The sequence below is a fragment of the Trachinotus anak genome, unplaced genomic scaffold (genome assembly GCF_046630095.1).
Source record: "Trachinotus anak isolate AG129_WGS33_773 ecotype Australia unplaced genomic scaffold, CSIRO_AGI_Tana_v1 ptg000018l, whole genome shotgun sequence".
NCBI classification, from domain to species: domain Eukaryota; kingdom Metazoa; phylum Chordata; class Actinopteri; order Carangiformes; family Carangidae; genus Trachinotus; species Trachinotus anak.
In genome coordinates, this window is record NW_027273869.1 from 9,576,590 (window position 1) to 9,594,027 (window position 17,438).

A 17,438-nucleotide genomic window follows, 5' to 3' on the forward strand; every position below is an offset into this window, starting at 1 on the left:
GTGACTGTGTCGCAGGCCACCAGTTCACGTGAAGGAGGAGCCGCTCAACATGGATGATGACGACTGTCCGATGTCACTGGTGACGACAGCCAATCACAGTCCAGAGCTGGAGGAGGACCGGGAGCTGGAGGAAGGGAACTTATCAGAAGACCTTGAGTGACTAGGATACAGTTTTTGGTCAATGTATCCCTTCACCCAGCCGCACTGTTTCTCTCACACAGACCTCCTGCAAGACTAGAAACCACTCCACAGTCCAAGCAACCACAGCTGACTCTCTCTTTGTCTCTCTCACCACTGGGACTATTTATTGAGCATGCATCCGGATGGAGACCGGTCCAAAGGAACTCTTTGTCGCAGCCCTTTGGGATCCCCAAACATGACAGACATGAGATGTCTGATTAAAAAAAAGTAACTCTTTGAGACCTATTTCATTAGAGATGGCGTGGCCACATACACTACACGGATGATGGACTCATGGATGGGGAAAAAAACATGAAACAAATGAGCAAATCATGTTCCGTTGAAAGCTAGCGGCCTCATATACTGCCAAAAAGGAAGACATTTTATGTTTGTGAATAATCCAACCCACAGTAGTTGTTAATGTCTAGAAACAATTGCTGGTTCAATTCAAGTTGTTGCTCTGTTATCATTTGCACAGGAGTAGTCTCAGAAATTTGTGTCACTGCCTGTATGTTGCTACTATTATAAAAACCAGTATATTATTTTCAGCTCTTTTTTGTTTTGTTTTGTTTTGGGTTTTTTTTTACCATCATTAATTTCCAAATATGATTTTAGACACCACCAACTGTAAATGCCATTCCCTGAATTACACCAGTAACGGAACTGCGGTACCAAGACTGTTGTTGCAGCTGTCCAAAAAAAAAAAAGGAAAAAAAAAAGGAAAAAAAGTTGGCTTCCAGTCTATTATCTGTTTGTGATTAAAAGTAAAAAAAACTGGAAATTAAGTTGGGGGAAAAAAATAGTTTGTGTAAAGCACCATTTACGAAACAAATGCATTTCTGCATAATTTTCTTCTTGCTGTTCTCCTTACCTCCTCGTTCTAAAGCTTTGTCTACCTGCAAACAGTCACAGGCAACAGCTAGAAACCAAAGCCAACACTAGCAATGGCCAATAGCTTATAGACAGAAGCCACCAAACTCCTCTTGGTCCGCCTTCTGTGACTTTAAACTAGTACAAAGAGAAGCTTTTGTTCCGCAAACTACCTTCGAATAACCTCTGGGATTGTTTCATTTTGCCCTATACAAAGATGATCACGAGAAGGAGAGATGGGAAATAAATGCTGATTTTGATGTGTAATTTGATAACTCATAGAGCGTCCACTTTTCTGGAGATTTTCTGCCAGACGTGCTGTAGGTAAAAGGTGATGTGACATTTGAACTGCAGGCATTTTGTGCTGGTGATTTGACTGGTAGAGAGCAGCTAACTGTAAAAGTGGATCATGACCAAAACAAAACATTTGTGTATTCAATGGAAGTGCAGAAACATTGTGTTGTTGTGAACTTATTTTATTTTTTACTTTTTGTTCTATATTTCACATCAAAAGTCATTGTTTTTTTTTTGTTTTCTTTTCTTTTGTTTTTTTTCTAACCTGGTGAATATGTAATGTTCTAAGTGGGACTGTCAAAATAATGTCACGTCTTATTTCCATGGCGGTTTTGTTCCGAGCCGCGTCGAAACCGAAACTGAAAACATCGCTAACCAAACATTAAAAATATCTAGTGAAGCCAAATAAGTCATAATTTCAAGTTGATATGAAATGATGTGGCTTGGTTACCATGTAAAAGCAAATAATAATAGCCATTGCAGAAGAGGATATCTAAGGTGAAAGGTAACCTTTTCTAGGTGATATTTGCTTTAACTTCATCAAACATCAAATACTCATTGTGTGGTTCATAGCTTCTAAACTATATAGATACATCTGGTGTTAGCACTGATGTATTCTGTATAGGTAGCCAGCTTTTTATAACACACTTGGTATTTATAGAGACTAAAGAGAAGTAGTTATTGTGGAGACTGCGTCCCATCATTTCCCTCACAGCCAATGTCATCTAGAAAAGTGTTGTTGCTTTAATGGTCATTTCTGTTTTCAGTAAACCAAAGTTACACAAAATTCTGCCTCCTCTTGTATGGGATAAAGAAACGCTAAAACAACCACACACAACCTGTCAGAGACTAATATACATGCGCGTGAACACACACAGACACACAGACCCCGAGCTTTTGGTCTGCCAACGTTCTTGTTTCGGTTAAATCTCCAGCTGCAGAAAATGTATGCTGTCAAAGAACCAACGAGTGGCTTTGTATCGTGCTGTAATGAACAACACGTCTGTCTGCTTTGACCAAAATGGAAACACACTGTGCATATGTTGTTTTCAAGTGTTGCGCCAAGGCAAGAAATTGGCTGTAAGAGCTTAACACGCAGACACATGCAGTACTGTACAAACACACAGCATGTAAAGTACACACACACACAAACACACACACACACACACACACACATGCCAGTTCCACGTCAAGAGGGTACTGGGCCCAGGAACAAAGCTTATCCCTTCAATACTTAGCTGGAGTCAGCAAAACGACTTGAAGACGACGTTCTTAATAATCTTATCACACCAAATAAAAAGGACGCTGCGTCTTTCAAAAAAAAAAAAAAAAAGAAAAAAAAAGAAAAAAAAAAGGGTTCTCCCACTTACCCAAAAAGGCTTTCTAAAAGCTTCTACCTCTGCACAACAAATTCAGAACAATTATGACAGATTGCACGAGTTATTAGAATGCCACAAGAGCTGTTACACTTTACTACGCTTGTCTCATAGGACGTGGCTCAAACCAACGTTTACATTCCCTGCGTCAAGATATGGAAGATTTGCATTGTAATAGGTTGTCCTCAAACATTTGTAGAATGATAATGTATAGATTACCTGTAAGGGAATATTGTGTTTAAAAAATGCATGTCTAAAAATCATTTGGTGGACTGGAAACAAGAACTAATAAAAAGAATATAATAAAAATCATCGGGACGATGGCCTAAATGTACGTACATTACCTCAGATATACTGTTTTGGGAAGGATAAAACCTGTCAGCCACAGAATGCATATTACCTGTAGATTTGCATGGGTTTTGTATAAATTAAGTAAAAAAATGTCTAAAATAGTTGCTTGCACATAATACCAGAAAGACCTCCAGAACTGCGATCTGCTCCTCCACTAGATTTTAGGATTGTCTGGATTTTCTGGGTTGATTTTGTCTGTATTTTGATAACTGTGCATACTTATGTAAAAAAAATGTTGGTGGACCCATAAATTTACCAGACTTTTTTCTAAGAGGAAAAAAAAATCTCAGTGTTTCTTTTCTGACTTACCTGAATTTTTACTGTTTCTCTCTCATTGCTCGCTAAGAATAGCAAACCTGCTTTTTCTGCATCTGCTTTGCGTAGCTGTAAGGCTTAACCTAATGTGTGTATTTATTGCTTGTACCTCTGTGCATACTTTATGAAGCATTATGTCTGGCAGTTGAGTCATGTATCCTTTCTACTGCTATCCTTCTCTAATAATTGGGAATATGATCCCCCTATGTATACAGTAAATTGGGACTGTAGCAAACATATGTTTATGTAATTGGTGAAAACTTTTTTTTGTTTCATTTCCTTTTGATCGAGATTCAACTACTTTTTTTTGATACTTTTCATTACTGTGTACTGTGTCCATACGTTAAAGGTTCTCTGACATTAGAAGGTCATGGTTGAGAATTGTAACAAACGTTATTATTTTCTGTATTCATGGCATTTCACTGCTGAATAAAATAAAGGACCAAAACTTGGAATTTGAAAAACAACTGTCTACCTCCAGCATCAGAGAGTAATTTTTTTTTTTCCTTTCCACTGTTACACATATATCTTTTATTCTACAAAGGCACAGCCATGAAAATCTAGCTGGCATTACACTTTTAACGTTTCAGGAGCTGCTACTTCAGAGATGTGAAGGAAGGGGTTGGAAAAAAACAATTAAAATTTAATGTATATGTTACAAGGCTTTGTTCCAGCTTCCAGCACCTAGAGTCTTGTTTAGAAGAGCGGGACAAGGCACTGTATTGCCCACCCCTCTGGACCTGTAATGGGTTTAGCCTTGGTATGATTCAAGCCCACTGCTTTCATGTAACACAAGCATGTCCCAGTATACACGGAAGTACTGCTGTGTACCTTTGAAAGGCTTTTGTAAGAAGTGACTTAGCCAGCTAGGCTTCATTTCTGAGCTACACACTGCAAAAGTGGTTTTGACACAAGCCACATTATTAAGTCTGTTGTCATGCTCATGTAAAAAAAAAAATCTGCCTTATTACCATCAGGGTTCTGCATCATGTAGAGAAAACAAAGATGTGAAATTTCATCAGACGTCTTCCATTTTCCATTCGTCTTCAAGACAGCAGTTTCCTCTTGACACTTCAAAGGGGGGGGGGGGACTGGCCTTTTAGCCTTTCGATTGATGGATGTTGACTGGTAAAATGCTATGACAGACCATGTGGCTAAATCAACTCCAGCAGGCCCACCACACCTTGTCGGTCATGGAGCAGCCACACACTGACACCCTCATTGAGATTCAAACTGAATCTACCATGACCAATAGGTTGCCCATTAGCTCGTCTGTATGCCGAGAGCCTTCTACACGTTCCAAAGGGTGCTCAGGGACATCGTGAGACCCTTTGAATCATGTCCGCTGGTCATTTAATCGTAACGCTGATGCATGTTCTTTTTCCTTACCATATGATGTCCCATGAGAGGTCAGAAAACAACAGCATTTTTTTCATAAAGGCGCACAGACACACTCCTCTTTCTCTTCCCCCCAATGACAGTCCCAGGCATCAGCCATGGCAGGCGCCTGTTATCTCCTCAGCAATGGCGTTCCAGAGCATTAGCTAGCTCGCAAGGCACTCGTCTTCTGTGCTATTTATGCACTTGGAAGTGTTTGTGAATTCAAGTGAGGGATCGCATACGGAGTGCAACAAGGGCCGCTGTGTACTACACAACATCAGAGGGAGCTCCGACATTAAAGTGTGAGAGCGCCTGCTAGAGACCCTTCTTTCAAAGGCCATGAAATAATAATGGGTTGTGGTTAGAGAGGTATCCGTGAGTCACACTGGCTGCTTTTCATAAAGTGGAGTTATTTACAGTGCGATGAATAAAAGAAAGGGTAGCTGGTGGTGCAAGCCTTTTCCACATGAACGGTGGGGTAAAAGAAGTCCCTCTAATATACAGTGGCAGTGCAGTATACTAGAGGCTGGGAGAGGGAGAATGCACTGACAGAGGAGTTCATTTCTGGAAGAAAATGTGTTTTTGGAACTGTAAAGTAATGTTTGACATTTTGAAAAATGCGTATTCATATTCTTATCAACAGTTCGATGAGAAGATTGATACCACAAGTATGTATGTGGTGAACACGAAGCTACAGCCAGGAGCTTAGCTTAGTTCGCTTTACTTAGCGTAAAGACAGGGAATGCGGAAAACAGGGGTGACAGAATTTACCAGCACAAAAAAAGGTCACTAATTGATACGTTATATCTTATTTGTTTAGTCCATTCAAAAAAGACGTAAAAGTAAAAACAACAAGTTGTGGTTTTACAGAGGGACAAATGAAATATATAACGCGTGAACTTGTAGAGGTCCTGGCGGGCAGATTCTGTTACCTCTGAAGAGAGCCGGGCTAGCAGTTTCCCCATGTTTCTGGTCTGTATGCTAAGCTAAGCTAACCGGCCGTGGCTGGTAGTGTGATATTTACCATGCAGACACGAGAGTGGTATCAATCTTCTTGTCTCGCTCTCGGGAAGAAAGCGCGTGAGAGTACTTTGCGCAAGCTATTCCCGGAACCTCTTTCACGTGGGGCAGATCTCAGCACAATGTTAAGAGGCTAAATGTCTCACATCCTGCCCCTCTGAATTAGACAGTGTATCCTGGCATCATTCATTGCATCACCAACACTGACCAATTAGGTCAATTTATGAACCGTCCCCCGGTGGGATGGGCTGGTAAATATCTCCAGTCTCGCGGTTTATTGATTAAGAGTCCAGACTCTCTCTCTCTCTCTCCCTCTGTCTCTTTCTTTCTCTCTCCATCCCTTCTGACCTGACCATGCATGTCGGCTCCCTAGAAGACCCTCGCCCTCAGGCTGCAAAATTGCCTGCTAAATAGTCCGAGGCAATGGCGACGCTAATTGAGATCATCATTATTATAATTGCGAGCCCTGAAAAGCGCGTCTTAAATAATTTGCATTGCTCTCAAGTTGATATTGGACGCAGTACAAAAATAATTGCATAGCTCGGAGGCATGACGCTTGGGTTGGTGGTGGGCGAGGGGGACGCTTGTGCCCGTTCCCCGCTCTGCCCAGCCCTCGTAACAGCGCTGAGCTGGGTGCCGCAAGGTGCTGTGCTCCACATCAGATGCCATCAGAGGAGTCTCGTGTTCGTCACACCAACAACGGCAAAGTTTTTGGTACACTTTATGGTTTATGTAAGTCCTAACTTTTGTGTGAAAACTTTCATTGTCAAGGCCTCACAGTGAGCAAGCTTACAGTCAAAAACAAAACTCCCAGGAGATGCTTGGTCCGGCATTGTGTTTTCCACTGGTCACTGTGTTTTAAAGTCAAACCCGACTCCAAACTCACCTTCCCCATCGCCACACGCCGGAGTTTCTGCTCTGGTGGAGGAGCTGCTGAGATCGACAAAAACAGCGCGTGACCTCGATACGTAAAGCTTCACTCATCGTTACATCAGAGGGCCCTGACGTAAAGGTACTTTTCACTTTGTGTGGATGTGATGTGCAGGCACCGGTGTAATGTATGCAAGAGAAATGCCTATTTCTCCAACTGAAACAAGGGATTAACCCAACAAAATGGTGAGAAACTGCTGATATTCATGAATTCTTGCCTGTGGCATTATCTGCCACATACACACACACACACTCATCCTATCAGGTTCCCTCTCCCCCTGTCTCACACACACACACACACACACACAAGCGCACAACGACTTGACAATAGCCCTGATGAATATGATATGGTAACATGATATAGCTCATTATTTGTTTGTTCGACGCCTTAACAACAACAACAACAACCCTTCTAGGCTGCTGGTAAATCTTTTGCCTGTGAAAATGAGCACATCAAAGAAGAATTGAAAGGGTAGAATCAGATTAACTAAATCCTCTTAGAAACAACACTCCCCTCAAACACACTCTTCGCCTTTATCCCCCATATTTCCCCTCTTTTCCACACATCATATCTCTCTCTCATATTGCTTTCTTCCCTTACATGTTAGTTGTGATAAATCAAGCTGTTTGAGGTGGATAGCGTGCAGGTGGCTGGAGAGGTTATGCTGGAAAAAAAAAAAAAAAAAAAAAAAAAAAATCCCAACTATCATCTTTAATCCATGGTAATCACATCTGGCCTTAATCACCAATTCATAATGGAATTTATAATGGAATGATTTCAATTACCTACCACCACCGGCACCACCGACTTCTGCAATTAAATTAGGACAATGCAATTGTATGTCTTTGTCTCAAATCTCAATATGTTTGTGTTTAAGGAGTCTGGTGTCTTTTTTTGTGATTGTGGAACTTCTGAAGGAGAAGTTTGGTCTTGGTCTTGTGGAGAGAAAATAAAAGATTTTTTTTTTTAAAAATATAAAAAGAACAGGAAAACCTTGGGAGTTGATCGTGTGGGGGTTGAGGGGTGGTAAAGAAAAAAAGAAGTATCTAGCATTAGTGAGGAATGGTGGGTTAAATCACTTACTGAAGATTTTTAATGACATTTCAGTGTTCCTTGTATAATTACTCTTCATCCGAGATGGGCCGTAATGCTGTTGGACAGTCGCGGTTCAGGCTCGCTAGCTCGCTTCATTAGCGTGTCATTCCTATTTCACATCAGAGGCTTTAATTGTAATGCTGAATATGCACAGCTCTCCACAGAAGCCTAATCAAAGTGGATCCACTTGTATTATTAATATCAGAAATCAGCCCGCTTGCTATTTTTTTATAAATAAAAGAATACAGACGCATAAATCAGCTGTCATTTATTAGCATGGCCCTGGCATATCCGCCAGACATGCAAGAAGAGCAACCCCACCCCATCTCCGTTCCTCCCTGCATCACTCATCAAGATTTAAAAAGAATAAAAGACGGAGAGGAGAAAAGAAGAAAAACTGCATTAAATATACATACTAATTCCACCTTGAAGTAATCAGATTACAAAGCAGGTGACACTGGGTGCAGAGAAATTTGGATGTCTGGCAATAACAAGGGGATGGAGAGGTTCACGGGGAGAAGAGATGGAAGGATGGGTGGACAGAGAGAGGGGACACGATGGGAGGATTAGGGATTTACATTCAAAAGCAAATACCAGGAGAGAAAGAGACGACAGTGGAGAAGGAACCGTGTCTTTGAAGAGGGCTGCATGAAGACTGAGTGCGGTCCACGCACAGGTTGTGCTGACCAACCATAAAAAGCAGCTGTGTTTTGAATCCTGTGGCAGTGAGAGTCAAAGTGCCACGAACCACTAATCCACACAGGGTGGGGTGGGGGGGGGGGGGGGCTTTGGTGCTGATGCAGATGGCAAACGCAAAACACTGCAACTTGAATACCTGCTCTGTCTCTGGGAAGACACGCTTTGAAAGATGACCCTTGACTCTGTGGAGGAAGAAGTGTATTTGAACGGATTTTCTGTAATTGCAGTTCAGAATTGCAGAACAAAGTGACGTGGTGATGAGGTGACCGAGTTTGTGTTGATTTAAAGAAGTGACTTTGTGATCTTTTTTCCTCAGCTCAGGGTCCGTTCTCACCACATCCAGTCATGGGAAAATTCACTGACGCACTAACTCCATACGCCTCATTTTACTGCTGAACTACAAACCATAAACTACTATAAACTCGAAGAAAGAAGAAAAGTTCAGCTGCACAAATTTATTGTTGGACTTGCCTATGGCCTCTGGACAACCTCAAAATTGTAGATACATTTAAATATAAAATGCTGTCATTTGCCAGTTTAAGTCAGACAGACAACAAAAGTTCAACCTGCCACAAGCCAACAACGTCACATTTAATGTCAGCATGCAAGAAAAGTTATGACAGCTTCAGGTGGGTGAGACAGGCATGGATTATTAATTAGACATTAATGGGGAGACAGACATTAATTAGGTATTAATGTGGTGACTCCTCATACTGAGTTTACCCTCACTTTCTCCCAGTCACATCCTTCCTCTCTGTTTCTATCTATAGCTCGGCCCTTTCTCTCTGCGCCCGCGCCTCCCCACCCACTGCACGCTCTCTCCCATCTGCGCATAGGAGGCTGATTTGAGCTACACTGCGTTAACACTTTTCATTTTGCTCTGGTCAGGTGCGTTTTGGGGCAGTGCCTCGTCAAACTAAGTCAAACACCACTCAGGCACACATACACAACACCGGTGGTTGTTTTGTTGGGTGACTGCTTGACTGTCTTTCCTGACATTAATCTGTTTTCTGAAGTTTGCTGTGTGCTGAGCTGGAAAAAAACAAAGCGTCTTGCTGCACAGGGAAACATGCAAGCATGCCACTGCCAAACATCAGCGCAGTGTCAACACGTAAGCGAGGAATTCGCCACGGCTTTGAGAGGAGGTTTGTGTAAACTGCACGTTCGCTGGCTGATGAAAAGGGAACGGAGAGGGAGAAAGGTATTGTAAGGAGGCACTATATCACTTTCCAGTGTACTGTACAGTACATGCTACAATCCTGGGAGAAAGCAGGTGGGAAAATGATAGTGGCAGTGGGGGGCAGTGTTCAAGTACAGGTCAGCTCCATTACCTGGGTCCAGCATGTCTCGCTCACATCCTGAACATACATATATAACCTCGGTTTGATGATATTCTCTCCCAATCTCGCTAGTTTCCATTCCAAACCTCTTTGATCTGTGATTTGCATTTTAGCACCCACGGGGTGAAAATTATTTGGATGAGATTTTTTTTTTCTCTCCCTCACTGCCTTCTTTTCTGCATCTTCTCACTCACCCATTCACCATACCTGAGGCTTGTAAACTCATCCATCCCCCTCCCCTCCTTTTCCCTCTCCCCCCTTGACTCCCTGTTTCCCCAGCTCCCTCCTTCCCCCCACTGCAGCACTGCTCAGGATCTCCTTTTAATATCAGCTCTGCCCCGGAACGAAACAAACAAATTAGCTGACAGGGTGGGGTGGGGGGGCAGGTTTCAATCTTGGATTGCTCACCTGTATGTGATCCTTGGGGTGATCAGGCAGCCCACGAACACGGCTGCCACACAGTATGAACATGGCTGGGGAAAAAATGAGGTAAACCTTGGTGGGCTCTAGTAATGTACTCAACTTTTAATCTAAATTTTATTTCTCTGTTTTTCTTACTTTAGCCTTTTACTATGTTTCAGAGAGGAATAATTTGAAGTTTTGGCTTGTTTGTTTTCTTGTTTGATGAGGAGACCGACACCACTCTCATGTCTGTATGATAAATATGAAGATACCACCAGTTAGCAGCCAGTTAGCTTAGCTTAGCACAAACATACAAGGTCCTGCACAACTACATTTTTGCTCTTCAGTATATAGCATGTGAATTAATGAGCTTCACAGATACTGGTGATACCTTTTGACAGAGCCAGGGTAGCTGTTCCCCCTGTTTCAGACACGTTTGAATTGTTAGGGTTTCCACCAAAGTCAGGCCCCAAGATGTAAAACAGTTACTTTATAAACAATTAACAAGAAATTGGAAAGCAGAACCTTGACTTTTCCTCTTTTCTATCTGATTATTTATCTCATGACCCCCGTCACATTTATCTTGTGACCCTTAGGAGGTGACACGACCCTTGGGCCGGGAGCCACTGGACTACTTTGAAGACACAGCAGAGTCATTTTTTTTAAAGAGGGGTTTTGTCTCTGCCAACAGTCTAACTCATCATTTAACAGCCTCATGCTCCCACTAAAACTTCCTGTGACTTGACCAAAAGCAGCAGCAGCATCACCCCGTGCTTGTGGGCAAGCAACATCATCGGTCCCTACGCCAAACCTCCGTCTGCTTCCAGTTCACTGCCCATTTGATGTTTTTAAACAATTTATATTTGTTATCATATCAAAGAGGAGGCGTGCGGCTATCAAACGCGCGAGGTGCACACTCTCAGCCGAGGGGCCCTCTCAGTCAGCCACGCTGCATTCCTTATTCTATTTTATCTCTCTTGGTTTTTGACTAATGTCAGTAACAGCTACCGGTAATAAAATGCTTGTTAGAGTTTGCGCCGTTGCCTCGGAGCAGTGGCTTTGATACATTGTCAGGCCATTTGCCAGTGTTTCCTGATTACCTTGCCACCGACTGCATGTTTATTGATTGGGAGTTAATAAAGCGCGGGCCCTCGCTTATTTCGCCCTCGCTTCCTTTTGCAAAAGGGGAGGCTTCCTTTGATGTGGAAGCGATACATTGTCAGGCAACATAAACGCATGTGTTGTAATGTCAGCTTTGCTCCTAGCCCCCTTTTTGCATTGTGTGTGCAGCGCTGTATGGTGGCACGCTGCGGTTTTCACTTTGACTCTTATTATTGTCGTTGTTGGGAATAAATTGAAGGTGTAAGAAAAAACAAATGGTGCCAATTACTCACATTACCTGCAGGCAGTAGAGGTGACTTTAGTTTGCTGTCTGTAATGCTGACATCTAATTCTACAGTATATCTTTGCATCTGTCTGTCTTTATGTGTTACTGCTTTTATGTTTTTATGTGTAGGGCTGTCACTGTGAGCCTGTCATCTCTGGATCTGTTTATCTGCTGGCTTCTGTGTCCCCCCCCCCCCCGACTCTTTCTATACTGTCTGTCCCCATGACAGTCAGTATGGTGATTCCATCCCTTACCAGCTGATTGTCTTTTGTCTTCGTACTCTCTTGCTTCTCCCACCGCTGTTTATCCTGTCCCTTCCCCAGACACAGACCACCTTGGATGATTTTCTGTCTCCACGTCTGGCTGTCTCGTACCTCCCCCCCTCTGAACTCTGCTGAGCCACCAGTCGTGTCAAATCAAAATAACATCTTTAAAAATTCAGTCAACATTACCCCTACAAACAGCAAGGGCCTCCTTGTTGGCTATTCATGTATTCAGGTGTACATTGTATCATGGTGGAGCTGCATTCGGAGCGCGGGGGAGCCCAACACGGCAATTCCATCAAAATTTGATGTATTCATTCACAGTCACTAGTAAACTCTGTTTGTTTGCAGATAACCAGGATGTTTACCAGAGGCCCTGCAATGGGAAAGCAGACGGGCACATGCAGATCGGTTTCTTATCTGACAAGTGGTGGCCCTGCACCTGCCGGCCATGTAACCCCTGCTGGGTCCCCAGTGGAAGATGAGCCTGCAGAAGGTTTCCCTGTCATCTGTCTGACGCCGTCATACCTCCCCACTCACTCTCTGTCTATCTTGACGTGCGCTCGTATTTCTGTGTGTGGTGCTGCGACAAACAGCGTATGTGCTCGGCCTAAGAATCCTCCACCTCCTCCTCCTCCTACCTCCACTCCTTCTATCTTTTCCTCTCTCCTATCACATTTCTCACAGTATTTACATCCTTGTTTAGTGTCACATTCTTGGGGTCAAACCAAAGTGCTGTAGCCTCAGGCTGGCTCCCAGGCTTGTGTATCATTGTGTTTGCTGATCACTTTCCTTGCCTATCACAGTCCCGCACTTTTCCTGCCTTATTTATTTTTTATTTGTTATAATAAAACACCCAGTAGTGCTTGTACAGGCATGTTGATCTGGAATAATATGTAAATAGAGAGTACGACGGGTTGATTTGCTTCTCTCCCCCTTCATCCCCCTCTTCCTCCTCTGCCTCTTTCACTTCCTGGAGTGCCCCCCCCCAAACCCCCCACGAATCTCTCCCCGCTCTCTCAAATTCCACCGCTCTCTTCCTTGGAACCGGCCCAAAATCTCAACATGTCAAAATGCATTACGAACATCAAAACATTTCTGTTTACAACATCGCAGTCGTGTCAATTAAATCTGATAAATTATTCAAACATTTATCTTCCCCCACCATGCCTGGGGAATTTTTAATCAAGCTTCTTATTTGCTTTAAATTAGCACTGTCAAGTGTGCATTTGTGTAAAATCCCTCGTATCATTAAAGATTTATCAATTGGAAATCTGTTTGGGTTGATTTTACTGTTAATTGGCTAGGAGGCGTGCTGTGGTTTTACACTTGTCCACAACAAGTGCCACTGAGTTGGGTTAGAGCTGCAGAGAACAAAGATCAGTGTCTGTACATGCACCTGTATTATAGTGAGATCCACAGCTGATAAAAAACTATTATACACCTCTTGTGCCAATATTTATCTTTCAGAAAAAACTTCATTTAGTCCTCAGATGAAACTGTATTAGTTCCTTCTCAAGGTCTTCATCCTATTTGTAGAAGAAGTAACATGTTTACACTATATTCAATGAAAACATGGTGTGAAGACAGGTTTGTGGGAGATCTCGAAAACTGGTGTTTTTAAAATGTTTTCATACTTTTGAATGTATTCCAATTTCAGATCACATATAAAGATATGTTTATCTAGTATTGTCATCATTTCTTCAGATTCATCCTTCCTTTACATTATTCCCCCTGCTCTGATCCTGCTGTTCCTCACCTGTCAATTACCAGACCGGTCACCTGTCCACACAGCTGTTTCCCATCAAACAGCCACAGCACATACACTGCACTCCCCAGTGAACATTTGCACCTTGGCCACTGAGTCCATGTTGTCTGTGCTCTCTGTGTCGGCTTCCTTCCTGCATGACGTCACATGTCCTGTTTGAGGCTGACTGTCTGCCTACTTCTCTGATAATAACTATTCATTGTAACACTGACCATGTAGGGCCAGTTGTTGCTTTTCTACCTCGACCTTGTGAGTCTGGAACTCTGTCCTCATTCGTCTCCTGGTCTCTTACAAACTCAGCCTACAATGTGGATTTTCCTCCATGCTCCTGTAAGTAAAATATAATTAAGTCAGTGGAGAATGTCCGCATTGAAGGAACATCTGTGTACGCATAGTCAGCTGCTCTCTTGGTGTGTGTTTGTATATGTTGGTTTATCTTTGAAGACATGTCAGTATTTGTTGTAGCTGTTAAATGTGCTGTGGGCCTGCGGCTCCATCCTTACTAGGGAAGCCTCTTCTCAGCCAAAACAACCTACACGTCCGTCTCGCTTTGTTGAATTTGTGGTGGAGTCTGGCTTGTACAAGTAAGCTTTGACAGCAGGTTATAAAACATACCATTAATCTCTATGTTTTTATATTACTTGATAACATTTCCACAACCTAAGTGGAAGTCTGGAGGTGACTCCCATTCGCCGCCACCTTGTTCACTGTCAGCCAAGAATGTAAGAAAGGAAGGGCTGCAGTTTACATCGACGGCACTGTACAACACAAGCATTCCAGCCAGGTTTTGTTTGTCTCTTTAAATACATAAGCTGTCACTTTAATTAGCTCTGCTGTCTACACTGGGCCTGTGCAAGCTCACAACTGAGCTCCATCTGAAGTGCCACTTCAACCTGCTCTATATTGTTATACTTCATGGCCATTCAGCATCCATTTTTTTTTTAAGCTTGGATATATAAACACAGAGTGGCTGCCCAGTAGTAGAAAATCTGAAGTCATGCTCGTATCAACGTAGTTTGCTTTAAAAAAGAAAATAAATTTTTAAAAAAGCACACATCTGAGTCTTCAGTTTGGTAGCTTGTTATTTTATGACCTTATGCATTTGCATCTAGAATCTTTGTCTGCAAAGTACTAACTGTAATATTGTTATAAAAATGGAATTGGAAAATGTCTGCACCTCTCAATAATGCTTAACTTTAGCAAATGTACTGATGACTTATTAGATGGGAATCAGATCAAATCAAACAGACAACATTTGCAAGGTCACCAGAATTTGGTTTGATCACAACTGCTTGGATTCATATAACCACTAAAAATACAAATTATAAATAGTCAGTAAAAACGCAGTTTTTCTTGTGTGACACTGTTACTTTAGGCAAGAGATAAACCGACTTCAGCTGTGAACTAAACTAAAGCTAAATCAGCCATAGCAGCACAATCCAAGTAGCATTTAAGAATAATCAGCATGGTGAGCCAGGCCAGATGGCAACCACATGTCTGTCCGAAAGGCCTCCTGGAGGTTAGACTGAGGTCAAAGAGCAGACCTGTGATCCTCACGCAACCCCACTGCCTCTCTCTCTCTCTCTCTCTCTCTCTCTCTCTCTGTCCATCTACCACTCAGTCTCTCTCATGTCATTTGCACCCTTTCTTTCTCTCCTTCTTCTCTCTTCATATAAAAATTAAATGTCCCTCAGCAACAGATTAGAGGAAATGGCAGCACAGCAAGTGTTTTATATTCTATTGTCCTCTTCACAGTTGAGTTTCGGTGCAGTTTTTAACGGTGTTTTTGAGCGTGTTTGAAGCTATATCAGAGATGACATGTTTTGTGCATATTTTCAAACAGTTTTCTTTTGTAATGCAAATGGGTGTGACTCTGTCAATAAGTAGAAAGGCAGACGCAGGCTGAATGGATAGCCTGAAACTTTGGTGGTGCGGAGTTTTGACTGCTGTGAATGATTGTAATGTTAACTGCTTGTGATGGGGGGTTGTTTTAGGGCTTCACTGACTTGACTCAACCACACTCATGATTTACAAACACACACACATACACATATCTTGTGGGTTCTCATGTTTGTGCTTCGCTGCTCCCCATCAGAACTCACACACACACACACACACGCACACACACACACACACACACACACACACACACACAGCTTCCAGGCCTCCCGACAGCCCAAAGAACCTGCAGCACATCTGTCTACACTGCATCTCCTCCTCCTCCTCCTCCTCCTCCTGCCTCCTGCCTCCTACTCTTCCTGCTCCTGCTCTGCTCCTGCTCTGCTCCTCTAACCGTGGCCAGGTGTTTGCCCATAGCCACTCAGCTCTTCATCTCCCAGCTGCCAGACCGACGCTGATGTAATTGCTCTCTCTGCTGATCCATGAAAACAGAGAGAAAGGCGAGGGAGAGCAGGGGGGGAAAAGTAGAGAAAGACAGAGAGAGACAGTCTGTGTTGTAAAGTCAGAAGGAGGCCCGAGATTATGTGACAGGGAGGTGTGGGTGGCGAGGAAGGACGTGTGTGTGACTTTTTTATAGAGGGTGGAGTGTGAGGCTCTCTGTGTGTGTTTATGAGAAGGTCAGGAAGAAGTTGAAATGTTGAAATGTGCGGCCAAGTTGGACTGATTTTTGTTTGGGTGTGTGTGTGTGTGTGGGTGTGTGTGTGTGTGTGTGTGTGTGGAGCTTTGTGTGCATGTTTCCAGGTGTGTATGGAGCCGTTGGCACGCATGACCTCTCCCATGAGAGACAAAGCTGCTCCACAGTGGGACTGTGGCATGCTTTTAGTGGTTGTGTTGTGAGGGCAATATCAATTAATGTATTCATGATATTTATATATTTAAATATATTTATAAGGGGTTAAACCCACAGGGGGAGGTGGCTTTCCATTTTCCTAATGACATGCAAATGGGGTGTAATGTTTTGTTCTGTCTCAAGCCCATTCCAGAGAGTTCTGAGGTGTTATGGGAATTATACCACAGTCCATATTTGTGGCTCAGAGAGTGGATGACACATCACTGACTGTCAGGGCTCAAATAAGTTTAAAATTAAAAAAAAAGTTTATTTTGCATATACATTTAATGCATTTTGTCTGACTCTCTCCTCCGGTTGAAATGCATGTAACAGGAGCTTTAATAATCTACATTACATGCAGTCAGTAATCAAGAATTACAAGGCTGTCCAGGCAACATATCAAACAAATTATTCATGTGTCTTAGGAGTGATCGTATATCACAGAAAAGCTCCAAGGCTCAATATGATTCACTTCATCAAATTGATATAAATGCTAAAATGAAGTGATATCACTATATTTAAATCCCAGTCTGTTAGTTATCCAATATTACACACAGGTATGTTAATAATGCCACAGCCATTACAGTTCATCACTTAAATTGTCCAATTTTCTGCTCAGCAAAAGAACTAATTCATCAAGCATATCCTATTTGTTCCAGCATGAAACAAACAACAACATTAATTTAATAGTCTGAGATTGCAACACTAAGCAGAGATCCCCTGGAGTTTTGAATGAAAGTGTTAGATTAGATTAATGTTTCCTCCCTATGTGGCTAACCTGCGGCACGGTGATGAGACGATACTGTATCAAATTAGGGAATCAGAGGGAAAAAGCCTCCCGCTGTTAAAGATCTAATTATTGCAAACACAATAAACAGCTTGATTGTTTTTAATGTCTGCTACTGTACCCTGCCCCCACACATCCTGGAGCCTGAAAGCATGTGTTTTACTGAGCACACTCATACTTTATTGTGCTTAA

At 42.5% G+C, this 17,438-nt stretch overlaps 2 protein-coding genes across 10 annotated transcripts in view; both read left to right on the plus strand.

Annotated features, from left to right (window-relative positions):
* foxp2 (forkhead box P2) overlaps window positions 1-3,853 on the plus strand; it is a 105,189-nt gene extending 101,336 nt beyond the window's left edge. For all 9 annotated transcript variants that reach the window (XM_071502072.1, XM_071502078.1, XM_071502069.1 and 6 more), the window contains one exon: window positions 16-3,853. In XM_071502072.1, the coding sequence (XP_071358173.1) occupies window positions 16-160 (145 nt within the window). In that variant the 3' untranslated portion in view covers window positions 161-3,853. The remainder of the gene's footprint in view (window positions 1-15) is intronic.
* Window positions 3,854-13,799: 9,946 nt separating this feature from the next.
* Window positions 13,800-17,438, plus strand: part of mdfic (MyoD family inhibitor domain containing) — a 118,937-nt gene continuing 115,298 nt past the window's right edge. The window contains exon 1 of the mRNA XM_071501746.1: window positions 13,800-14,001. The gene's annotated coding sequence lies outside the window, so the exon portion shown is untranslated. The remainder of the gene's footprint in view (window positions 14,002-17,438) is intronic.